Below are 27,338 nucleotides of genomic sequence, written 5' to 3'. Positions count from 1 at the left end.
CAAACAACCTTATAACACTTGAACTGTTGGTTTTTATCACAATAATCTTCTTTATAATGCTCTTTCATCTCTTTGTTGACCTTTTGTACAACTTCCTTTCTATCATTTTACATCTCTTCAAAAGTTAATTCACAAAACAATGACGTCAAGTTAAAAATGATCTATTTACACATTTCAGAACAAAATGGCTACAAGAGAAACAAAAGTACAGGTCAGTGTTATCTAAATTGTGATTTTCTTGGCTTCTTTAGTACTTTACTTTTCTTGGTGGTCTTACTGCGTTTTGCAGCGGATTGACCAAGTCCACTGTCAAATTCTGAAAACTGTTGTAACGAAGACCTCCTCTTCAATTCCTTGTCTCTGTAGAATAAAATAACAGGTAGAAACTACCATTTACAACATGAGCTGACTGGCATTAACATATTACCAAATGTAATAAAAACATTTTTCCCTGTAATTTGTAATTTCTTTAAAAAAACAACTGAATAACCACAATTCTTAAGTAATATTGTATTACAAGTTACACCTTTTACAGTAAGAAAGATTGTTTTATTCACAGTACTAGGGTGTGAACCTACTATTAATATTTTGTTTGTTTGTTTTGGAATTTCACACAAAGCTACTCGAGAGCTATCTGTGCTAGCCATCCCTAATTTAGCAATGTAAGACTAGAGGGAAGGCAGCTAGTCATCACCACCCACCACCAACTCTTGGGCTACTCTTTTACCAACGAATAGTGGGATTGACCGTCACATTATAACGCCCCCACGGCTGAAAGGGCGAGCATGTTTGGCACGACGGGGATGCGAACCCGCGACCTCAGATTACGAGTCGCACGCCTTAACACGCTTGGCCATGCTGGGCCGCTAATATTAATAGAAGTAAAATCAGGGTAGTTTATAAATAAAATAATTATTAATATTTAATATCCCCCCCATGACATTCCTAATCTTATCCTAATACATGGTATGTTTAATATTTTTCACTTTATTTTTTCTGGCAATTCACACGTGTTGATGTGCACGTGTGCACACGTAACCACTATCTATTATACACTTTAAACATACTTTACTATTAAAACTTGGATACTTGAGAATGATTGAACCAGTGACTGAAATGTCTACCTGTTCTAAAACAAGTCTCTTACTGTAAAAGCTATAAGTTGTAATAAACTAACCATAGTTTTTGTTAGTTTTATGTAATGTCTGTTTTTTATTAACTGAATGAAACATGTAATAACAGCTGATTTGCAAATTTCATTTCGTGGCATCCATTTCATTTTAGTCTATTATTTTCACATAATTATAAGCTAAGAGTGAGCAATGTACAAACATTTGTTGACATATTAAAACATAGATGGCAGCAGCATAGTTATACCTGTTTTCAAAACAAATAAAAAAACTAATAATTAGTTTAACTACCTCCCAGTGCAATATTAAGAAAACATTTAGGCTCAAAACATTCACATAAATATTCAGATAACTGACCTCAGTTATCTGGGCAATATTTGATCTGACAATGTTTATGTAAACACACAAAGGTATTTTATCATAATTAGATTATAATAATTATAAACTCTATAAAAAAAATTCAAAACTGTTATTTCTAAGAACAAGTTTCAAATGTTGGTTACCACACAAAAAGTAGTTTGATAGGTGAATGTTTTGTCTATATGATACAACACACTTCATATGTGTTCTGCATTTAGGCACAAGGTTCACAAACATCCAATGAAAAGAAACATTTAAAATAACCTTCTAAAATTATTTAGAGCAGAACTATAATAATAAATTAAGCCATTGCCCACTTTCAAGAAATAACCTGGTTTCCAAAATTAATTGAATCTCATTTGTTTCCAACAAACTAATTTAACTTTAAAATAATTTTACAGGGTAGGCCGTACGTCCCTACCCATCCATATGTCTTATGTATCCATGTGTGCTGTCCCTCATTCTCGCTGCATAATATTACGTGACGCCATGTTCTGCGAGACATTTTCTTCAACATAGTAGGTGTTATTGTTCCAAATGTCACAGTAACAGCTGCCTTCAACTCACCATTAGTATTATAACGTTGTTTATAATAACATATGGATGGGTAGGGACTTACGGGCCACCCTGTATATTGTATTACTAGTTGCTTCAAAGAAAATTACAAATTTCAAAATATTTTTTTTCTTTTCTTTATATTAAAGTAACGCTTTAAATATACTTTGAACACACAAGCTGTATCTTTATATTAATGTACTTTCCACATTTAATTAGTTTTCACAAAAATAAGAAATATTTTCAGTAAAAAATGAAACAACTAGAACCTTTTAAGTTAGGAAAATGTTAATAAAACTTTTGAAATTTATTAGTGATGCTTGTATGTATGAAGAAATGGAAGGAGCAGATCCATCAAGCTAAAAAATCTTTAAGTATTTGTTTTACATCTAGAACTCGAGACTTGAGTCTTCAGGTTTAAATATATTTCTAAACGTGAAACATCAGAGCTAATATTGGACTACAATACTAATTTTTCACAGTCCAAAGAAAATGTCTGTTTTTAGAATTTAGGGAGTATTTCAGGGGTATTCAGTTATTAACTGTTGAATGTGTGGCTTCTATTAATGAAACAACTGTTGAACTTGTTGCCTCTACTAGTCAAACATTCAGTTCAACTTACGGTCTTTTCTTTGTGAAGTGTTTCTCTCTGCTTCTCACTTCTACCCCTTTAATTCCAAGCACCGACGGAGCTTCCCGAAGACAAAAACTTTTTGCGACATGACCCAAATGAAGAGATTTAAAGGGCAACACTTCTTTCAAGTTCTTAGGATACGATGCATACGATCGGACGTACGAGACAAAAGCTGAAAAAAAATGTTTTCAAGAAGTTCACAAAAATACCAAGAAATAAGTAAATTATAAACATTACTTTCATATAAACTATTAGAAATGTGACAAATATATCTTTGACTTATAAAAGAATTATTTCATTTCTATCAAACCTTTTCTAGCACAGTCTAGCAGCTTCTGGTTGTGATATACGTGGTTTTCAAACTTCAGCTGCAGGGCAGTGGCATGTTCTTCAGCTGTGTAGGGTTTTTGAACCTTTAGAAAATAAAATATAGGTTCTTACAATAACTGACAACATAGTAGAGACTTTAAACACAATAACACAACATTCATCTGGTTGACCAAACTTTATCACTTGCTTTCACTCACGGGTTCTTAAAAGTGCAGTAAAGTTTCCCTGTTCACAGCATAGACATGTACATACAAGACAGCAGAATGCAGCATAGGGATCACACATACTAACAACATGGTAGATGTTTTATGTTCACAATATGACATAGGTATCACACATACTGACAACATGGTAGATGTTCTATGCTAACAATATAGCATAAGGCTTGTACATATGATAATTATGTCCACCATATTCCAGAAAGTCTGAACAGCACTGGTATTAGTAATTCCTTTTTGGCAATGTATACAAAAGATATAATATGTTTGAGTGATAGTTTAACCATACAGAATAGATTCTTACAATATTTAGCAATACAACATCGGGTTCACCCATACATAGACTAGCAATATATAGCATAGGTTCAAACACAAAGAGTGCCAAGTGCTTTCTGGTGATGAAAATATTCAAGCAAGTTCAAGTCCCTAAGAACTTGGAAATCAAAAGAAAGAATGTAATTGTTGTAGGAATGTTTAATAAACCTAGGGAACACCCAAATCTCCTAAACTTCGTATTCTCTTCCACCACACAGAATTCCCATCTAACAGCTGTTAATATGTAAGAATCATAAAACATTCATTTTTTCCCAAAACAACAAATTTAAATATATTTGCTTCAGCTCTAATGACACGAAAAATATTACCAGTTAAATTCTTGTTTAAGTGTGTATAGGACTATATAATTATTTTGTTTGGAAAAGATGAATCATCATGTGTTTCTTCCACGTTCAATCACTGCATCAATATCTGTTCATCTAACAGTTTCCTTTTTTCCAATTCAACCGTTTGTGGATCTCATCTAATTTTGTTAACTTCTGTAGTACCATTTAACAGGCAACAAACAGTCACTTGCCTTTAGTAGCATATTATCTTTCACTGGCAAACTACCAGTTACGTAACTTACAACTTTCTAAGACTACATCTGAATTGTAAGACTGCTTTAATTAAGCTTCTGAAGATTATGTGCTGTTTCTCTAAGTAAAGTGTTTTGTCATTCAATTAGATTGTGGCACCAATAGAAGTCTCTACAATAATCTAGTTAGATGATACACACTAATACTTAAGTAATGGTTTGTTTGTTTGTTTTGAATTTTGTGCAAAGCTACAAGAGGGCTATCTGTGTTAACCATCCCTAATTTAGCAGTGTAAGACTAGAAGGAAGGCAGCTAGTCATCACCATCCAACGTCAACTCTTGGGCTACTCTTTTATCAACAAACAGTGTGATTGACTGTCACATAATAATGCCCCCATAGTTCAAAGGGCAGCACATTTGGTGTGATGGGGATTTAAATGTGAGATTCTTTAAGTCATAGAATAGTGGGAAGGCAGCTAGTTAACATCATTTATCATTAACTGTTTGGTTAGTCTTTACCACTGAGTAGTAGGATTGACTGTTACATTACAACGATAGGTCAAGAACATCAAGCAACAGGTTCTGAGCCCACAGTCTATAGATTGAGATTCAAGAACCTTACCCACCAGGCCATACAAAACGTAACTCACTAGTTTTAGATAATTAAAATAAGAAGGCTTTGATTGTCGGTATTTCATCAATGCATGACTCTCTTAAATTGTATCACGAAAACAAAATTATTGGCAAAATACGATTGTGGTCTGTAAATACTGTTCAACTGCTACTTCTATCATATCCACAAACCTATGTACAACACTTTACAAAGTGTTATAAAATTCACCACACGAGCTGTGATGTGTAGAATATTGTGCAATCACCACTCTTGAAAAATGCAAATGATCTAACATAACATAAAAAAATACCACACGAAGAAACCAAATTAATATATGCATTACTTGGCAATACAGCTATACTATAATTATAATTATTTATGTTTCTGAAAACACGTTTAGTAACTTAACACATTCTATTAAAGAATTAGCTGCACATTGGATTTCTTGCTTACAAAAGTCCTTAAATATAGGATATCTGACCCCTTAACATGCTATAATACAGCACAGGTTTTAGCATGTTAATAATATAACATGGGTTCCAACAGATGTCTATAAACCAACACCGGTTCTTATACATGCTAATAATATGATGGACGCTCTAACATGTCTTCAGACATCATAACAATTAAACATAATTTAAGTTTTAATACACAGAAATAAAACAGCAAATGTTACTTGAACACTGAGAATACAGTTCATTTGTACATATACTAATAATACAGAAAGGTTTTTTGTTTTTACACAGCTTATAAAGGAACACAGCTTCTTACAAATGCCAACAATACACCAGAAGGTTCTCAAGTAAGAATTACCAATCACCATATTGCTATCTTGATATAAACTCTGTTATTCATCTGAGAAATGTTTACAGATGCAAATGTATCTATAAAAGAAATTCAGATATAACAGAGAGTAACTTCTACAAAACTTTTAGAGAACTGTTTGGGTAACACAACAGTTGCTATAAACAACTGAAAACCTGTCAAAATAAAACCTTGTTCGCTTACAAATGTAAACAGTAACATGTTACCATGGCAGATTTAAGAAATAACAAAAGATGCTTGCCACAAACTACTTGTGGCAGACATTCTGTAGTTTATGTTCAATATAAGAAAGAGATTCCTGTTTTTAATGTTTCTATTTTATTTTGTATCTTCAGGATAACCTGTGAACTTTCAAAGATATATCGAAATGTTAAGTTTAATGACATAACAAAGAGCACTCACTCTGCCATCTCCTTCGATATCAAGAACCAACAGCTTCAAGGATGGAAGAAGATGTTTTAAATGGACTTCCTTTAAGCTAAAAGAAACAAAAAGGAAATAATAATTTTAAACATATTTATATAAGTTACTACTAAGCCTAATGAAATTATTTCATTTACTGAGTAAGTGGAGAAACATCAAAAACTTTTCATGAAAGCCAAGTGCAATCGACCTTCATCCACAAGTACAATCTTCTAATGACCAAAATACACCACTGGTCTAACGTTTCAAACAAGGTCTTAAGTGTAGAGCCAGAAAATCTTCAGAGGTTACCATGTTTGTTGTTTTAAATATTTACACAAAGCCACCCGAGGACTATCTGTTAGTTAGTTAACAGCACACGCTGCCAACTTTTGGGCAACTACAATGTGACAAAATAGTTGGACTTAACTGTTACTCTGATAATGCATATTCATAAACAGCAACCCAAGGGTTAACTATACTTATGCAAGCTATATTTAATCTTAAAAGACATACCAGAGAGAAATGGCCAACTCTTCAACTGGTATTGTCTGACCAGACAGTTTTATTTGATTGTCATCTTCATAATAAACCCATGGGCACAATGTATAGAGCTCAATTTTCCACGTTGGTGACATAATATGAAGTTATCTCACCTTCGGAGACCATACTGCTACATACCAAGTCCCTCTCAAACAAATCTGTTATTTTCTCAAGTGAAGTTTATCTGTTGAGTTAAATGTATTGCACGCAATAAATATTTTTCTAGCAGTAGCCATTTTAAACAGGAAAAACAGTTTATATTTCTTTGTCATTTATTGTTATCAATAATAGAGACAAAATGACAAATATATTCACATTTTCATGTCAAATATTACAAGGTTGATCTTGTGGTAACAAGACACAAACGAGATATCCATAAATCAACATTCTAGCACTTTAATCACTGGGACACACTTACCCCAACACTTGTGTGAAAAATATCTTACTTCAACATGAAAATCCTCACTTGCAAGTCACAAAAATGCTGAGTTTGGTTTGTGGTTTATTGAAGTTTTAACCTTATACTTTTAAAACACACAAAACTACATTCTAGACTCAATACATCAGACTGTTGTTATAACCACACATTTATATTAATTTCACCAAAAAAAAACCCCAAAAACAGCAAGTATCTATGGAAAAGTGCCTGACAACACTTACTCTTTCCTACATTATTTCTTCACAATTTGAACACTAATGATGTCAAAGAAATTTAATATTTTACTAAACATACCCTGTAAATAAAGTGAAAATAAATGTGACTGTACCTGGTCTTGTGGTGCAACAGTAGTTTCAAGAAGCCTGTCTCACTCGGTGACAACAAAAGTAAAGCATTTCCTTTGGTGCCTATCCGAGCGGTGCGACCAACACGGTGAACGTAGTCTTCTGCTCTTGAAGGTGCGCTATACTGAAGGATCCAGTCAACGCAAGGCAGATCCAAGCCTCTGGCTGCAACATCCTGAAAGTCACATAATCTAGGCTCACACACAGTACAAAAACACATGTAGAGAAATCACAGAGTATCAAAACATATGCAAAGTGTAGTGCCTAGAAAACAGTCAGCCCACATAAAACTAATGTGATGTGGACATCTGTTGAAGCTTTAATAATTATTATGAGAATAACTTCACATCAGATTTAATATTCAATGATTTAGTAGCTTCCAATGAATCCTATGAAAGCATCTTACATACATACATATTATTAGAAAGTGTAAAACACTAGTCTGTAGACAATCAGATTAGTAGCACAGGGCTGTTGTAGTTGTAACCAACTTACAAGTTTGTAAAGTTGATGAATTTTTAAACATTTTCCAGTTGACATGATTAACTAAAGATAATAAAATTAATATTTATATGAAAGAGTTAATTTTGAAAATTACATGTTTGAGTCCCAACAGACATGGATTGTGGTTTCTCAAACTTGTTCAGAGATTATTTTATTAAATATTACCAGTCCAAAACTCATTGTAAAACATGCCATATAAACAACGTACAGCAAAAACATACTGAAAACACAAAACACTTTTTTTGGTAATAGTTCTATATTTCAAAGCCTTAAACCTATTACAAACAAGGGTCATTACACTTCTAGCCCTAATATGTACATATTTGCAATGTTATTCAAAACTATCAAGTGAACGTAATCATAACAACTTTGTTATATAACTTGCCCTTACAAATACTTACAGTACATAGAAGAATCCCAGCCCGACAATCTCTGAACTCTTTGAAAACTTTAACCCGTTCCTGGAAGTACGGTTAAAAAAAACAATATTTTCAACATTATAATCTCATCTGAATTGTTCTACAAAGTCAAAGTAACCAATGGTCAGGTTGTTACATTAATGTAACTAGAAATAAGGATAACTTAAGTGTTCAACAACAGTTTTACAAAACAATGTAAATAAAAATAATATTTGTTTTTATCACTTCGTGAATAGAACAGTTTACGTCAGCAATCGCACTGAAGTGCAAGTTAACCTGAACATTGAAAAAAATACCTGTTGGTGCATGTTACCATGGAGCTTGAAGAACAAAACTGAATAGCCACTGTCTGTTAAAAGCCTTTGCAACTTTACAGAAAACAAGTCATTGTGAAAGTCAACTACATCCTGGGTTGCCATAAAGACTATAGCTTTCAAGCCACCAACGGCTAACTTGTCAACGATGAAGGAAGACAACGTGATCAGTCGAAGCTTCACTGGGGTTATGATGAAATGCTGCTCCAACAGTGACGGGACAACAAAATCTTCACATGTCATGGCAACTTCTTCAGAATTTGCAGCTAGATCAATAACCGCGGGGTCGGCGAGGGTTGTGCCAGCTAAGTTTTCCACTTCTAGAAGAAAATGCATTTAACATCTTCAGTTAAACTTTTTGTTGTTACACCTCCAGAATTGGACTTAGATTTTAGGAGGCGATAAAATAATGACTGGATAAAAATTGTATCAATCTTAGGAATAGCAAAAAAAAAAGTGACCCAACTTTCAGTGTTATTCTGAATTACTGTTTATTTTACACGTATGAATGTCAGTTGTGTAAAACCCACGAAATAAAAAAAGTTTTAACGCAGGACAGAGAACTGTATCTCAGAACGGCTGGTAAGGATATTAACACTTTTCAATGTTTCCTCTTTTTGTAAACTTGAACATGACTTAGGAAGGTTGAAACATTGTTCTTTGCTTATCAGTAAAAGTGTTAATACCCATACCAGCCATTCTACGATACAGTTTTAAGTGGGTTTCTCGTCATCAAGAAGAAGGTAAGGAATCGATTCATTGTAAGACAGAGAAATTCATGAAGTTATTACAACCACAAATTGTGTTTGTTTTAGTGCACAGCTACACAATGGGTTATCTGTGTTCTGTACACTGTGGAGAACTGTTTGTTTGTTTGTTTTTGGAATTTTGCACAAAGCTACTTGAGGGCTATCTGTGCTAGCCATCCCTAATTTTGCAGTGTAAGACTAGAGGGAAGGCAGCTAATCATCACCACCCACCGCCAACTCTTTTACCAACGAATAGTGGGATTGACCGTTTGGCGAGCATGTTTGGGGCGACGGGGATGCGAACCCACGACCCTCAGATTACGAGACACATGCCTTAACACACTTGGCCATGCTGGGCCCATGGAGAACTGAAATTTGGATTTTAAATTACCACTGAAGGAATCACAAAGAGAAATATTAGTGATAATTTTACTGATAACAGATCCTTTCATTTCTTAATTACAAAAACACATCTGTCTTTTAATAAGGCAGGAATTTTATTAACTTGCATCTTGTAGGTCTGAAGCCCAGAAAAAATACTTGCATATCAAATTCTGATTTAAACTCTTCTTAGTACAATGCCCCTAAGACTGTATGATACCAGTAAGGCTTACACTTCAGGTTAATGTACGAACAATCAATGATTACTATAATATAAATACTTGACAAAATAACAAACATATTTATTCAAAAATCCTTTACATTGATGCTGGGCTTACTCTTGTATGAACATTTACTAAACATAACACACACATTTGTTATGGAAAGTATTTATATATACCAGATATATGTAGAATATATTGTCTACAGTATTGTATAAAATATACATTTATCCTGAGGGATACTTGTATACAGAATATATGGTATGTGGTGTAGTATATAATACATACTTTTCCTGGGGGAAACATATATAATAGCCTGAAGAATATTTATACAGGCTCCACAATCCCAGAACTGAGTTAACTGATAATATTTGACAACGAATACAATTACTCCATCAGATTAGGGCTCGGCATAGCCAGGTGGGTTAAGGCTTTTGACTCATAATCTTAGGGTCACGGGTTCCAGAACTGAGTTAACTAATAATATTTGACAACGAATACAATTACTCCATCAGATTAGGGCTCGGCATGGCTAGGTGGGTTAAGGCTTTTGACTCATAATCTTAGGGTCACGGGTTCAAATCCCCATCGCTCCAAACATGCTCATCCTTTCAGCCGTGGGGGCGTTATAATGTGACAGTCAATCCCACTATTCATTGGTAAAAGAGTAGCCCAAGAGTTGGCGGTGGGTGGTGATGAACTAACTGCCTTCCCTTTGGTCTTACACTGCTTAATTAGGGACAGCTAGTGCAGATAGCCCTCGTGTAGCTTTGTGCAAAATTCGAAAACAAACTATTAGATTAATTAATTAATTATTATATTTCTCAAACCATAGTTGTGCAAGCAAAAAACCACCTGTGACAAGTGCTGCTAGTTGCAGATGCTCCTCATCAGTTCTTTCCCTGTAGTCAGCAACTCAAAATTAGTCACAGTGGCAGTTTATTTAATGATTTAATATTAAATCATTTAGATTTCAAAATAAGAGTGTTAAAAGTTATATATTTTAAAAGTGGCACTTGTGACCAGTTTTGCTACATAACTCTGAGTTTTAGATTGCATGTGTTGTTGCTAGAGGGCTAGATATTTAAAAAATCTTCTGTCATGTGTTATTAATACATAAAGACAGAGAGAACAAGTAGGTTAGTGAAAGCAAGACAAAGTTAGTGAGCAATCTAGATCTAGACTGTGTTTGCGAGGTTAGCCATAAAGAGGGTGTAATGGCAACTTTTAAAGTGTAATAATCACAGATTGTATTGCAATAACAGAAAATAAGAGGAATAATTTGTTTTGTTAATGGGTTTTAATGTAACTGGCCCAACCTGTATGGACTGTTGGTGTAAAAGAAAATTATTTAAAAGCTTTGGATATAATTATGATAAACTTTAGACTTTTTTTATATACATGCTTCACTTATTCTGAATATATTAAAACAAGTGGATTGTGTGCTGTCCATTTATTGTTAAAATTTATCACCAACAAATCACTGACACCTACTACCAAGCATCTCGGTTCAATAAAACCTAACAGCAGTACTGCTAAAACAAACAGCAAGCTGGTCTGTTGTCAATGGGAATTGAGCCCAAGATTTTTAAGTAACAAAGCTACCATTCTTCCCATTCACCAAAACTGGGCAAACTTGAAATACAGAGAAAACATGCTACAAGGTTAAAACTGGGCAGAACAGAGAAAGTTCATTAAGCAGCTTTGTGCTTAACAATAAACTTTATAGCAATATTTTGCTTTCTTAAGACAGTTGGAAAATAGTAAAAGTCAGAAATTTGAATTAGCTGCTTATTTTCAAATCAATTAATATAACTGGAATTATTTTTTATTAATCAGTTGTTGAAATAATCATAAACACTAATTTCAGTTAATAAGCTACTTTCTAATTTTAATTAACCAATCAGTTTATGTGACACTAATCAAAGTAACTGTCACTCCTAGATAATCAATCAAATAATTCATTAAATCATCCAGTTCTACACATGTAGTAAATATTTCGTTAACGGAAAGAATAAACTTCCACTGTGAAACTAGGGAAAAAAAAGAAACAATCAGTTATATATCATTAGTTCAATGGGATTTACAAAATAACAAGTTTCTTAACTTAGTACAGATCCTGAATAATTCTTCTTTCATTACATCATCAAAGTAATGTAGCTGCAGAGTTATTAATACCAACTCAACATCGTACGTTTCTCCTGGAATTTACTTTCTACAATATGATGTATTAATGGTTTTCAAGTCAAATACCTTTAGTTAATGTTGCAGACAGCAACACAGTCTGTAGACTGTCATAAGAATGTTCTTTCAACTTGTTAGCAATCTTCAGAATGGCTTGCTGAAAACCCATATCTAAAAGTCTGGAAGAGCAACAGAATAAACACATTGTGTTTAACTTGTTTCAGCATCTGCTAGTCATTAAAATAGGATTGTACAGTTATAGATTACTGTGGTATTATTGTGAAGAAAACAAGTTGGACAAACTTAATGTTTCAATATATGATACCTTCTCTCTAATTAGTACTTTCTGTGAAAGGTATGTGACCACTTGGGAGTTAGTGCTAACTGCCAATATTAGTTAACCTGTCCTTTTGTGACAGCATAAACATTGTAACATATTCCATAACAGTACCATTTAATACCAGATATTTCATCACTGTAAAATATGATTCTAGATCGTGCATTGCAGTACCATTTCATGTAAGATTTTTCAAAGTACCAACAATTATAGTAACTCAATAAATAGATCGACAGCACACACTTGTGTGTACTAAAAAGGAGATCATTCATTTTGTTTATTGTCATGTGGAAATTTTAAAAGCTTCAATTAATGCATTTAGTAGATGTTGTTTGAACTATGGAATCACTGCTTATTGGTAATTATGTAAGGTACTTAAAAACCTGGAACCAGTGTTCTCTGTGAATGTCAGAGAAGAATTATATCATTTAAACATAATTCCAACAGCCAAATCAGAAAAAAAAAAAAACTCATGTAAATTTAAAAATTCTTATTTTCTATTTATTTTAGTTATTATTCTAACCACCAGGTGCACAAGTAGGATTTGTACGTTTTTAACTTTATATTTACCAATAGCATAAAAGCTTGAAATTTTAAATATTTAATATTAAAACCATTAAAAGTTAACTAGTTATACAAAGTAACTTTTTGATTTTGATTTTCCAGGATATCTGGACATGAAAAACAGGAAAATGATACATAATTCACTAATTAAAAGTATTCATACTCATAAATCACAGGTGATAAAAAACAGAATAATTATTTAAGTGTTTCTGATATTAAGGGAGAAGATAAATATTCTGTTAGTACCTATCAGCCTCATCAATAATAAACCATTTGACGTTGCTAAAAGACAAGTTTGCTGTGTTTTCCACGTGATCGAGCAGTCGTCCTGGCGTACTGATCAACACAGACAGCCCTTTACGAATCCTGCGTGAAGAAAAAGGTACATCCAGTGATGTAGAATAAAACAAAACATAAAGGAACTACAAATTACTGTAAAGTATGACAGTTAAAAAAGAAATATCTATTTTTATTAAGCCTTTTCTACCTTGAATGTTCTTAAGAAAGACAGGAAGAGGTGAAAAGAATGTTTTCAAAATTCAACTTGTTTTGACATGCACATTTCACTACATGAAGTAAATCTTATTGTTTTATTTATTTGGTTGAATATTTCATAAACATACTCAGGCCTACCATCCTTAATTTATAAATAATAAACTCAAGAGAAACCAGACATTTGTCACCAGCTCGTGGACTAATAAGATCAATTATAACCTTAAAACACCCTTACAACTGAAACGGGTCATAACATTAAAACACACTTACAACTGAAACGGATCATAACAATAAAACACACAACTAAAAGCACTTTCAGTGACTGGATTCAAACACACAAACATTCAGTGACTGGATTCAAATGAACAAACATTAAATAAATCTTGGTCTAACTCAACACATTTCTGTCTTCTTATTTTGCTCTGTTATACAAACCTTCTACAGTAAGCATGAGGACAAAAAGAGAAATTATTAAAATTATCTAGTTTTTTACAATTAGTACTGTATGTAAGTTAGGAAAATGTTTGGCAGCATACTTAGAATTGTAAAATCAAAGAAACTGAAGCCTTTTTACACAACTTACTGTTCTTATTTCAGAAGAACAACTGTACAAAGATTCCAGTGTTTCGAGCATTTTGGAACATAGTTAATTTTCTCCATAAGCACTTGTGGTAATTCTTTCGTTATATTTAGAATTGTTAAAACATTTCCGAATTTTTCATCTGAAAATTTATTCTCCCACTCATAAAAACTGACAATCGAGGGCGTATTAAAATCACCTGAAAAGTTTCTGAAACATGAACTTGTAGAATAATATTACGCTCACCTTGCCTTCTCAGATTTCTTCTTTTCTCCTCCCATCAGATAACCAGGAACGAGCCAAGTGAACGCCTAAAATGGTTTCACAGTTTTTATCTCACTACAAAATTCAGCAAAATCCTGCTTGATTTCTCGACTACCTCATTTGTTTTTAAGAGTTAAGTTATTTTTTAACAAAATTTTATCATTAAAAAAACGACAGAACATGAAAGTTCATTTACCACAGAATGGAATTTCACTAAGTATCTTCATTATTATGAATAATATAATGCACAATGCATGCTATCAGTGTGCATTTCACGATATTATTGTTTAAAACTATAGAGCACAATGTTGCATTCATACCCAACACTCTTACCATATACACACTTGAAAATGATTATCTAGTTCTGAAGTCCACAAAGACAGAAATGAGGGTATGCAGTAAAAAGGAGAGAAGTAAAGTCTAGAACCTTCTCCCAGTAAAACTACATGTAACTGACTTGAAATTACTAATGAAAACAGTACACGATTTAGGTCTTCTGACCAATTCTGGTGGAAAAAAAAACAATCCAAAAGACAGTTGGAATTACTACATAATTTTGTGTAATATATGTCAAACAAATACCCATGCATGATTTTCCTATATTTTACATACCTGTTTCACTATGCCAGATGGAAAACTGGTTTCTTTTGGCTGTCTTTTTGATTCATTAAATTTTAGTTGAAAAAAAAATGCATGGGTTAAGTGAAGAAAATTCCAGTGATAATGGTCACATTTTGTATTTCTGGTTTATTACAGTCACAACAAAAATGCAGAATAACACAATTAAACTCACCCTGCACAGGTTCTCAAAATATTCATAGCTCTGGATGACCAACTGTAAAGAAATCAATCATTTACTTTATATTCTTAATATATTAATAACAACGACAGATATAAAACTACGTCAAGGTGCTGATTTTAAAATTTCAGTGTTAATAAACGTAAATGGCTGAAAAACATGAACAAAAAATATACTGTTTGTTTTATAATACTTGAACATTATTTAACCAAACACATTGCTCACCTTGTCACTATTTGTAATAGAGCCATACAAGTAAGACGGTCAGTTCTGAAATAAACGAGTCCAGTCAAAATAAACAAAAAAAATTCAATAACCGTTCCACCAGGAGGAGGTAAGAAGATGCTCTAAGTAAACATCGAATGTGTGACTGGCACCGTGATTCCTACTCCAGAGTGAGTACTTGCTAGATGACAATTCAAAGGGTTACATTTGTCCATTATTTGAAATCCGAATTTTGAAGCATGCTACATGTTCGAGGAAAACGACAAATCCAACTTGTGTGTGTGTTAGTACAACTGGAAAGTCACTTGTTCTCTCATATAACTTGGTACAGAAAATTAGATAAGTCAAAGATTATAAATTCAAGTCCTACAGAACTACTGAAAGGCCATAAAGGACCAAGAATTAAAAGCTAATAGACACAAAATCCTTCAGAACTAATTAGTAATTTAGTACAATGTCACTGTGTTAGATGAATTTCTTTCAATATCTTCTCTGGAGGACATTTAGCGACTTTGATGATTTATTCACAACAATAAGAGTTCAATATATTTAGTCAATTCATGTAGTTAGGACCTGATCCAGGAGGCAAGCTGCAGGAAACTGAAAACTCTTAAAGAAATCCAAGTACTGAGTATTGTCAAATCTCTAAAGATGTTGATCTGATTCTAATATTGTGTCATGCTATCTATTCAAGAAAAGAGGAGCAATGTTGATAACGTATTTGTTGATCCAACTTGTTTCTCATGTGAAAAACTGCAAAATGTGTTAGAGATTAAAAAGTTAAAGTTCTCAGAATCTTGTAACAATGTTGAGCTAATTCCAATTTTGATCCAAACTTGGCCAAGATGTGCTTCATTAGAAACACTGAGGAATACTGATATTGATTTGTGTCCCTCAACATTGACAGTTACACCCATGTAAAGGTACCATGCCTACACTTTCAGCACATGGAATGATATAGAAAAAGGCTTGAGGAAATGCTGTATGGAACAACATATGTGGTGAGCTGTGCAGCCAAAGGTTTGCACTCCCTCAGCCCTTCATGAACCACCAAATGCAATTCCTAAAGATAAACAGAGATTAGAAGCCTTAAAACACGAGGCACGTTTACAATAGAGATGAGTGTTCTGGCCCTGCAGTGAGGCCACATGTCAAGGTCGCCTAGGAAGAGGTAACTACCGTGTTTCTCCGAAAATAAGACAGGGCTTATATTAATTTTCACTCCAAAATATGACACTAGGGCTTATTTTCGGGGGATGTCTTATTTTGATATATTAAAAAAATGAAGTTACAAAGTAAAACTATTAAACTAACCATTTAAAATAAACTATTATTAAACTATTAAACTAACTGATTAATACTTAAACAAACTAATTAACTAACTATTAAACTAATTAATAAATTAATTTTTTTTTATTTATTTCCTCTTCCTGCCACTCTTAACTAGGTCTTATTATCGGAGAAACACCGTAGATATGTGCAAGGAAAGAATTTCCTTTAGCTGCTTGCTTACAATGTGTCTCATCAATTGTCAATGGATAGACTGCGAAGGTGCACGATGGTGACTGAACATTATGTAGGGCATTTATTTGACTTATTCTCTTGTCACTGACATGTCTAGCGTACACAAGTCTTCATACAACCCATTAAAACAATACATATCTTGCACATATCAGATGCTGCAGTGGGTTCCACATGTCAAAGCCAAGAGAATATTATGAAAACATAGTAACAGATTTTAGAACAACATATTTTGACTAGGAGGTTCTCCAACCACCTGTACACACTTCCTGGTATCATGGGCCAGCATTTCAAGATACTGGTTTGAGAGATTTCCTGACAGAGTACTTATAACTAAGCAATTTAAGACTGGAAAGATAACCTTCTCCTTATAAAGGCGAACCACAGAATCACACTGATTTCGAGACAAATCACATCTAACATGCATTTACAGAGATACTGATGGATCAATCATGTCTTCATCTTATTTATTCCTTTAACAAATAGTTTAATTGTTATTTTTCATACATGGGCATTGTGTTGAAATTAGACTGGACTCGCACCAAGGGCCTCCAGGGAGAGAAAATGAAAACTGGTTCAATCAACTATTTGTGCCATAAGTGCTTGGTGTTTTACCAACTTATGACAAGTCTTTCTGTAGAGAATACTGATGAAGTGGAAGAACAGCTTGTTATTGAGCATAAAGCTACACAAAGGGCTATGCCAACAATGGGTATTTAAATCCAATTTTGAGCAGTATAAGTCTACAGACATAACACTGGGGAGAGGAAACGTAGTTGTGAGGACACAGGTAAACTGGTCGTTAGTAAATAAATAGCTGGCTTATGTAACTTTACAGTGAGCTGAATAACTGTATTCACGAATCATTAGCAACACTGTAAATATACATTATGGGTTTTATTTGCTTTCTATGAAAGTGAGTTGATAAGGATGTGTTTGTAAAAATTCTTAGCACTTAAAGAAAAACATAACACACACATATTTGTTTTGCATTATGACATTCACATCCAACATTTGAATACAATATGTATTTCAGCTAAGCACTGGTGGATTTTTTACATGTGGCAGAACCCAAAGTTAATGCCAACCAAAATTCAATTCATTTCTAAGAAACACTCACTTCTCTGGTAGGTGCAATCACTACGGCATGTATTCCATCGGATCTCTTTAACTTGGGAGTAATTTCTTGCAGTTTCTGGATGACTGGAATAGCATAGGCTAAAGTTTTACCTATGAGACAAATACAGAAGTGATAACAAATAAAAACAAATAACAAAAAAAAATTATAGTTCTATAATGATATAGTTCTATAGAAGTTCTATATAGTTCTATAGGGATGATGTTCTAGAATTGTGTTTTTAACTTTAAAAACATTTTCTGATAACCAAAACGAATAATATAAAAAACAAATACACAAATAATATGAACAATGTTTGTTTGATCTATCATTTCCCATTTCCATTGAATGAGTAACCAAAATATATACGTGTATCTGTACATATTTATTCCTTTCTAAAATAGTTTTGTAGCTTTTAGAAGCAGTTTAAGGGAAGAAAGACTGGCTCTAACAACTCTGGCACAGTCCTACTACGTTTATCCAACAAAGTAAATAACATTGGCTAACCTAGAATTTTTATCATTATTATCTTGAATATCTAGTTATAAACTCAAAACAGACAAACCTTTATCCTGCTTCAAGACACTGGCAATAAAAACAGTGCATCATGGGAGAAAAAGTTACTGAAGTAAGAAAACACAAACTTAATGATACCGATAACACGAAGAACGAAAGCCAATTAAGACGTGTTAGGTTTAACAAAAACATTAAAACATGTTACTGAGAAGCTCAAAATATGTTCTAAATGAGCAGGTGGTCTTTACCTTACATCAGAAAAGTGCATTTATTTGTACAACATTTAACACAAGTACTTTGTTTCTATACTGGTTCTTACCAGATCCTGTTGAGGACTTCACCAAGGCGTTCCTTCCAGAGAGCAACACTGGAATAGTTTTTTGTTGTACAGCTGTCATCTTTGTGATATCAAATCTATCTCGCAAACAGGCAACCTGTGTAAGGTATAGGCAAGGTAGAATGCTTGAATGCCAGCTTTGAGAGGAAAATTATTTGTACGTATGTTTATTTATAAACAATGAACTACATGTACTTATGAACACATGAAAGAACAGGAAAAACAAGATTTGGGGGTCAGCCAACCGACAAATTGTAATAACATTAAAATATGTATATTACAGAACATTACGACTTTACATGCCAATTAGATTCTGTACGTGTGTGTATGTGAGGGGGATCTTTTGTACATGTGCTGTTAGTTTAGATACAACTGATCAACCAATTTTATTGTTTTTTAAAATTTATATTCATTGTTTTTTATGCTTGGAGTTTTTACAATGTAATACTCCTTTAATTGTCAACAAAATTGTTAAGTTAGCAAAATACCAACAAAGGGTTAGTAACACTGAGTATTTTCTCACATAGCACTAAGCTGCTACACAAACCACAATAAGATGCAAACCACAATATTACGTGCAACATGTTCAGCATCTGTATATTATCTGGTTGACAGTATGATCTTAATCATGTGACAACTGGAGGAATACATCAAGATTTTCTGAAGAGAAATGTTCATGCAGCAAGATTTTTAATAATGCTGGCACAGCATTCTGGAGAAATAAGCATTCTTTGATTCCAACAGAATTAACAAAGGTAATCCCACAGAGCAGTGAGAACAGCAAATGGTTCCAAACCCAACCAAAAACAATGCTCTTATCTGAAAAATGAGGGATATTGTTAAGAGACCCCAGTACAAACAAAAGTGGAGGGGGAAAAAGAGAAAAAAACAATGCTCTTATCTGAAAAATGAGGGATATTGTTAAGAGACCCCAGTACAAAACTGGAGGTGAAAAAGAGAAAAAAACTAAAACAAAGTTAGCACAGGTAATGAACACAGATGAAACCCCACAATCCAAAGGTTCACCCATGAAATCAACAACTTTCCATGAGAAAAATGACAGAAGAAACTGGATTACACTTTTTAGTTCATTTTTATCATTGATTTCTTCATTTCTAGTTCTATAACTTTGATAATTTCAAACAATTCACTTTTGTTATACTTGTCTAGTTGTTCAAAGGACGGTGATTCAAAAAACCTTGATAATTAGACACAATCAAATTTTGTTGACATTGCTAAATGCAAATTTTAATTATAATTTCAGATCTGATTCAGATCTTGGATACAAGCCCCCAATTTATTATGTTACATATTATGATTTACAGTTACAACAGAAAGTGTTCATACCCCTGCGTCCTGAGTAGTTTTTTGCTCATAATTTAAAAAGTATCACGATTAGGATAATGAAATTATAATATATGATAAATATTATACTAACACATATCTATGTAGATGTTTATGTAAATTAAACAAGAAATAAAATGTTTATAAACAAATAACCAAAAATAGGAGGAGCAGAAAATGTTCACACAGTTCAGAACATGTGAAAAAACTGATATTCCCCTAAAAATTTTGTTTAGTTTGGAGAATAAACTACATTATACCATTCCAAAACTAGACACTGGGTTCATAATTATTAGAATTTAGCCAGCAAAAAATGTACTTCCGGCAATTTAGCTCCGTCTCCGTCATTATCTGCTTGGTCATCATGGCGAACAGGAAACAACTGTCCAGTGATTTAAAAAAACGAAAGACTGTAAAATAAAAGTCTCGTGTGTCTCTTTCTGGTATTGCTACACAACTTAATGTGCCGAAATCTACTGTTCAAAGCATAATTGCCAAGTTTAAGCTTACAGGATCAACTACTAACCTCCCTCGTTCCGGACGCCCCACCAAAATTCCAGAAAAAACCAAGAGGAAGGTTCTCAGAGAAGTTAGTAGGAACCCTGGTTTAACACGTAATGACATACAGAAACTGGTAAGGGAAAGTAGTGTTGAAGTAAGCACCTCTACAGTTACAAACATGTTATGTTCATCTGGATTCAAAGCATGCCGTCCTCGTAGAACTCCATATTTAAAGCCTGTTCATTTAGAACCATGACTGAGGTATGCAAGAAAGCATGATGATAAACCCTTAACCTATTGGAAGAGTATTCTTTGGTGAGATGAGACTAAAATCAAGCTTTTCAGCCACAATGATGTTCGCTATATTTTCCGTAAGAAGGGGAACAAAATCTTCCAAAGAACACCGTCCCTACAATTAAACACAGAGGTGGCTCGATCATGCTATGGGGTTCCTTCAGCTCTTCTGGTGTAGGCAAACTTCACCGCATCAACAGAATCATGAAAAAAGAAGAGTACGTTGATATATTAGGCACTTATATCAAGAATGATGCTCGGAACTTGCAGCTTGGGCGTCATTGGATTTTCCAGCACGACAATGTCCCTAAGCACACATCAAAATATGTGCAATCCTGGTTGCAGAGGAACCATATAAGCATTCTGGAGTGGCCATCGCAGTCACCCGATCTCAACCCAAGTGAAAAGGTTTAGCATGAGTTGAAGACCAGGGTTCATCAGCATCATCCAAAAAACTTGCAAGAGTTGGAGGCTTTCTGTAAAGAAGAAAATACCAGTCGAGTACTGTCAAACAATCATGGAGGGCTATGAGGAGAGACTGTGCCAAGTAATTCACCTGAAAGGTTACACAACTGACCATTAAACTGGACACATGAACACTTTCTGCCCCTCCTCTGTTTGGTTACTTGTTTATAAACAGTTTATCTGTCATTCAATTTACATAAAAATTTATGTAGATGTGTTAGTATAATATTCATAACATACTATACTTTCATTATCCTAATTGTGATATTTTTTAAGTTATGAGGAAAAAACTAATCATGACTCAGGGGTACGAACACTTTCTGTCATAACTGTATATTGGATGAACCCCCAATATATTATATTATATATCATGATTTATATTGGATAAGCCCCCACTTTATTACATTACTTATTACAATTTAAAATAGCCTGAAATTGAGTTAAATAAATGTTGATGTTTGTGAATATTAAAATAAATAAGTAATAGTAAATCCATCACAAGCTTCACTCGTTTAAGATTTGATCATAATTGACCATGATCAGTATAAAGTGATAAAATCTGTAGCCAATACATCAATGACTCTGGTATGACGAACTTGTTAGTAAAATAAACTTTGTTTACAAAACATTCTTGTTATGTCACAATACATTCATTCCTATTACTTCTAAAAAACAACTAGATACAGATATTTACCAAATGGGGATGGAGTTTTAGGTCTTCAAATTCCTGGTCTAAGAATAATGGCTCTTCCTTTTGTTTAACACTGGCACTAAAAATAATAAAAGTATTTGTACATATACAGCTGTAAAATTATTATTTTAATTTTCTTTCACAATCTTGTATTAAAAAAGTCATACAACAATCTGGTACGTAACAAAACCTGTACTGTATTAGACCGTACAGAGGGATGAAGTTCACTTACCATTCATCTTATACGATTTATATTTAACACCTACTACGAGAGAAGCCATCATTCACTATCGTAAGATTCATTTGGTACACTAGTTCTGTACTAAATCAGCATGGTTAGTTCTAACAAACAAGGATTCCGTGTTCAATGAATCTTACCATAGCAAATAATGGTTTCTCTTCTTTGTTTACTATCGTAAGATTCATTTGGTACACTAGTTCTCTACTAAATCAGCATGGTTAGTTCTAACAAACAAGGATTCCGTGTTCAATGAATCTTACGATAGCAAATAATGGTTTCTCTTCTTTGTTTACTATCGTAAGATTCATTTGGTACACTAGTTCTGTACTAAATCAGCATGGTTAGTTCTAACAAATGAGGATTCTGTGTTCACTCATAATGACAATGGTTTTGTTCAAACTTAAATAACAGCAATATTACTGATCTTACAATGTTTAAACCCTTTCAAAATTTTTTAAAAATATGTTTCATATAAAGAAATTTAAAAAGTTTTACAGTTTGCACTTTAATCATAGTATCTGATGAACAAAGTGAAATAATTCATTTTAATATAACTACTTGATCACCAAGTCTATGAACTGGTCAAATTTCTCCTGTTTATGACATTAACTCTTACTTCTTAAATAAGTTTATTTTTACTTCAGAAATAAGCAGGGTCTTGGAGTATTTAGAAATATATAAATCATAACTTTTAAATTAAACTCAACCAAGATATTTTACACATACACTGGCTGTCATTAACCCTAAAATAATTGATAAAATCCATAATTCTAAATTAATCATGCACTAATTTCTTGTAGAATCATGTGTCTATTGATCACTGGGAACATAATAAACATTTGCAAAATAACACAATAAATATTTCAATTTATCTGTTAATAAAAACAAACCGCACAATAAGCACTGTGCTGTACCTACAAGGGATATTAAAACATAATTTTTAGTGCTATAAATCTCCTGACTCAGTGCTGAGCCACCAGGGGATACCATTTCAGTTAACATCATTAATGACTTCTGATGTTTTTGATAGAACGAAAACCACAAACTTGAACTCACATTTTACACTATAGTGTTCTATGTTGACTGTAGACAGTCATTTTAACTGTTTTCTTAAAATTAAAAATTTTTGTTTCTTCTACAAGTTTAATATAAATAACCCATACATCATATTCAAATTAGTGAAATATTATTATAAATATATTATAAATCTCATTCATGAACTCATTCTATTTTAATACACTTTATATTAAAGTATGTGGTTGAAAAATCAGCTAAAAAAACATTGCATGTTAACACAGAATGGAACTTACAGTTCTACAACAGGAATTTCGGGATTGTGTCTAAAAAGAGACGATATGAAAGGAAGTGCATGTGTAGTTTCATCGTGGGAAGTTTTACTGTCTTCACTTCTTTTCAGCTCCTTCGTGTAGTTTTTGTCCTTTCTGAAACCTTTCTTTGTTTTTACTTTAGCCAGATCTTGGTCCTCAGCATACCATTCTTGTTTCTTATTAGATGGTCTTTGAACCTTTGAAACAAATTAACATTTTATGATTACAATCAATCTGAAGATAATTACCTCCACTACAACCTCAGCTAATGACTCCATCAGGTAACAAATCTAACTTCTCTAATTTCAACTAGTCCAACAACTTCTACATAATTCACACTAAACAATGTCCTTTTGTTGAAAAATAACAGTATATATCTTAATGTATCTCAAGACAGCTGGTGTGGGTATTGAAACATTTATTAAAATAAAGTAGAGAACAACATTTTGACTTTCTTAGCTCACCTTCAGGTAAACAAACTCTTTGTTGAGATACATTTTTACTTCAAGTGGGTTTCTCATCATCATGAAGTATATATCTTAACCAATTATCACATTATTCAAGAGAGAACAGGATTCATTGTTCTAAAGATATTCTTATGAACATCATTTTAATTCTAAAATATTACTTTCAAATATAGTAATATATACTTCTATCCATATCATAACCTGAACTATAATACTCACAATAAAGATGAACAAAGACAAGCACCTGTAACTCCTGGAAGAAAAGAATTGTAGAGAAACCAATATCTCAGCAAGCTGACTCGCGTGGACTTCACCTTTCATTTAACTATAGACACAGGTGTCGTTGATGGCCTTACAGGCCTCAGCATGAGTTAAGTGAGTAAGTTGGGAGTCTACTCAGACCTGAAGACTAAAAAGACATGGAGCACTCATTTGTGGGCCCAAGACAACAAACCAGGTGGTCTGTAAGTCAAGTATGAAGACACCCTCAGTATCTATCAAAAGTGATACAGCCATCCTGACTGGCTTATGTGGAATAAACAGTGCATAACTAGATTACCCAATTAGTAAAAGAGAATCCAACACTGTCCAGAAGACCCACCATCTCTTCAAATGAGTAACCACTCCAAGAACTGTAAAACAACTGGAAATTCAAACACAAGCATAAGTGAGATAAGCTTACAACTTCTATTCTCAAGGCTAGGCTGGCACAGAAAATTTTTTGAATACATTAAAACCTGGTGTAGATTACCAAAGTTAAAAATGTACCCAATCCAGGAATCAACAACTAAAGATGTAAAATCAGATGCAAGTCAAGTTAGATGTACCTAAAGGCCAAAGTTACTGTACAAATGACTGGCATGAGAAGTGAAGACAAAGAGAATGACTGCTGACCTTAAACTTTTGTTTTTTCAAGAAACATCAGCAGGTATATAAACAGAATAAAATAAAATAAAAGGGGATACCTGTTGCCTTAAAACTTATAAATCCCATTAAATGACATTACCTGGATGAAAGATTGTAACATGTTAATATGAAAGAACTCTTACCAGCCAATAGCTGCTTCAGTTAAACACACAAATAGAATTGCAAAAAACAGTGATATGAGATTGCTACAGTTTTTAATATTCTTTAGAAACATGCACAGGAGTAGCCTAAACCATCAATGTGAGGGAAGGAACTGATACTTAACAGATCACCTAAACCATCAATGTGAGGGAAGGAACTGATACTTAACAGATCACCTAAATCATCAATGTGAGGGAAGGAACTGATACTTAACAGATCACCTAAACCATCAATGTGAGGGAAGGAACTGATACTTAACAGATAACCTACATCATCAATGTGAGGGAAGGAACTGATACTTAACAGATCACCTAAATCATCAGTGTGAGGGAAGGAACTGATACTTAACAGATCACCTAAATCATCAATGTGAGGGAAGGAACTGATACTTAACAGATCACCTAAACCATCAATGTGAGGGAAGGAACTGATACTTAACAGATCACCTAAACCATCAATGTGAGGGAAGGAACTGATACTTAACAGATCACCTAAATCATCAATGTGAGGGAAGGAACTGATACTTAACAGATCACCTAAATCATCATTGTGAGGGAAGGAACTGATACTTAACAGATCACCTAAATCATCAATGTGAGGGAAGGAACTGATACTTAACAGATCACCTAAACCATCAATGTGAGGGAAGGAACTGATACTTAATGGATCACCTAAACCATCAATGTGAGGGAAGGAACTGATACTTAATGGATCACCTAAACCATCAATGTGAGGGAAGGAACTGATACTTAACAGATCACCTAAACCATCAATGTGAGGGAAGGAACTGATACTTAACAAATCACCTAAACCATCAATGTGAGGGAAGGAACTGATACTTAACAAATCACCTAAACCATCAATGTGAGGGAACTGATACTTAACAGATCACCTAAACCATCAATGTGAGGGAAGGAACTGATACTTAACGGATCACAAAGATTCTATGATGAAATAAATAGACATTTATGAATTCCTTCAAAAAATGTGTTTGAGCATTACCTGAACAGGAAACAGAAAATGGCTTGTACTGGAATGCTCACATCCAAGAAAAATAAAAGACAAAAAGTAAGAGTGAATCCACTTTGGATTTAATTTGCAAGTCATGTTTGTTTGTTTGTGTTTTTTTGGGGGATAATTATTATAAAATAACAGTTCCTGAAAGAATAAATAAGCGTGTTTAATACATGACCTAAATCAATGATGCATATAGGCTAAGATTAACAAACAAGCCTTCTGCAAAACGAACTTGTATAACAGTTGTTCATATGTTCAAAGGACATATACATGTTTAGGAAAACACTGATTACTGAAGTACAACTGAAGCCAATAATGTAATGATCATAAAGATGTAGTTAACATACTGCTATTTCTTTATTTTATTTCTTTATGCAAGAATAATGGACAGTGTAGCCCTACTGCAATGTGGGTCCTACTTCTTCAGTCACCTCCCAAACCTAGGGTACATTTTATATCCCAAATTATAGCCTGACCCTCTAATCTTTTCAATTGGTGCAGCATTTTTTTATTCTTGTTTTCAGCTTGTTTTTGTTTATAACAAACTATATATATATTGAGAGATCAATTACAATTCTTAATTTCCTTTATTTGATATGTTTCATCACATTTATTACAGAAATGCATATCGCAAATGTATATATATGGTTACTAGACGTCCCAGTAAAACAAGGACCATTTCAGTTTTTGCCTTATGTAAATGATTCCACTACAGCAAAGTTCTTGATTTTGCTCAAATATAACAATACTAAATATGCTTTATAGCAAATTTACTACTAAATTATATAACATACACGTTATCAGAATTTATGCCGGACTTGCTGATTTTACTACTTTCATTCTGAGTAGCCAATTATGCGTGCATGGCTTAAAGATTATAATGTAGCCTACAGTTATACTCTACACTATCGTTATTTATTTATTTATTTAGTATTACTGTGTTCGTGACAATCTGGGTAATATACATACTCACCTGCAAATCAGTCTTCTGCTCATTCAAGTTTAGTAAAAGTGACGAACTTGAATTATTTTCCTCCATCTAATTATAAATTTTAATATATTTAGTTACATAAACACGGCCTATAAATTCCTTCACCTTTCTCTATGCGTCACACCATGATCCTGATATTTGATTCCAGCGCCATCTA

General features: G+C 33.3%; 1 protein-coding gene across 3 annotated transcripts; it reads right to left on the bottom strand.

Annotated features, from left to right (window-relative positions):
* Positions 1-145: 145 nt before the first annotated feature.
* Positions 146-27,338, bottom strand: LOC143228827 (ATP-dependent DNA helicase DDX31). 3 transcript variants are annotated; one of them, XM_076460207.1, is made up of 16 exons: positions 27,164-27,338; positions 23,621-23,835; positions 22,073-22,148; positions 18,757-18,871; positions 17,925-18,007; positions 15,053-15,094; positions 14,242-14,306; positions 13,167-13,286; positions 12,089-12,198; positions 8,467-8,804; positions 8,153-8,212; positions 7,232-7,422; positions 5,922-5,997; positions 2,990-3,092; positions 2,668-2,851; positions 146-360 (listed from the first exon to the last, which is right to left on the bottom strand). In XM_076460207.1, exons 1-16 carry the CDS (start codon positions 27,227-27,229, stop codon positions 219-221), a joined length of 1,986 nt encoding a protein of 661 aa, XP_076316322.1. In that variant the 5' UTR covers positions 27,230-27,338; the 3' UTR covers positions 146-218. The 3 variants fall into 3 exon arrangements, with proteins under 3 accessions (XP_076316322.1, XP_076316321.1, XP_076316324.1); XM_076460206.1 differs by having other exon boundaries at positions 17,925-18,034; positions 27,164-27,335; XM_076460209.1 differs by having other exon boundaries at positions 17,925-18,034; positions 27,160-27,327.

The sequence above is a fragment of the Tachypleus tridentatus genome, chromosome 10, assembly GCF_004210375.1.
Source record: "Tachypleus tridentatus isolate NWPU-2018 chromosome 10, ASM421037v1, whole genome shotgun sequence".
NCBI lineage: Eukaryota > Metazoa > Arthropoda > Merostomata > Xiphosura > Limulidae > Tachypleus > Tachypleus tridentatus.
Note: the sequence above shows the minus strand (reverse complement) of the source record. Positions and strands in the feature narration are given on the sequence as shown.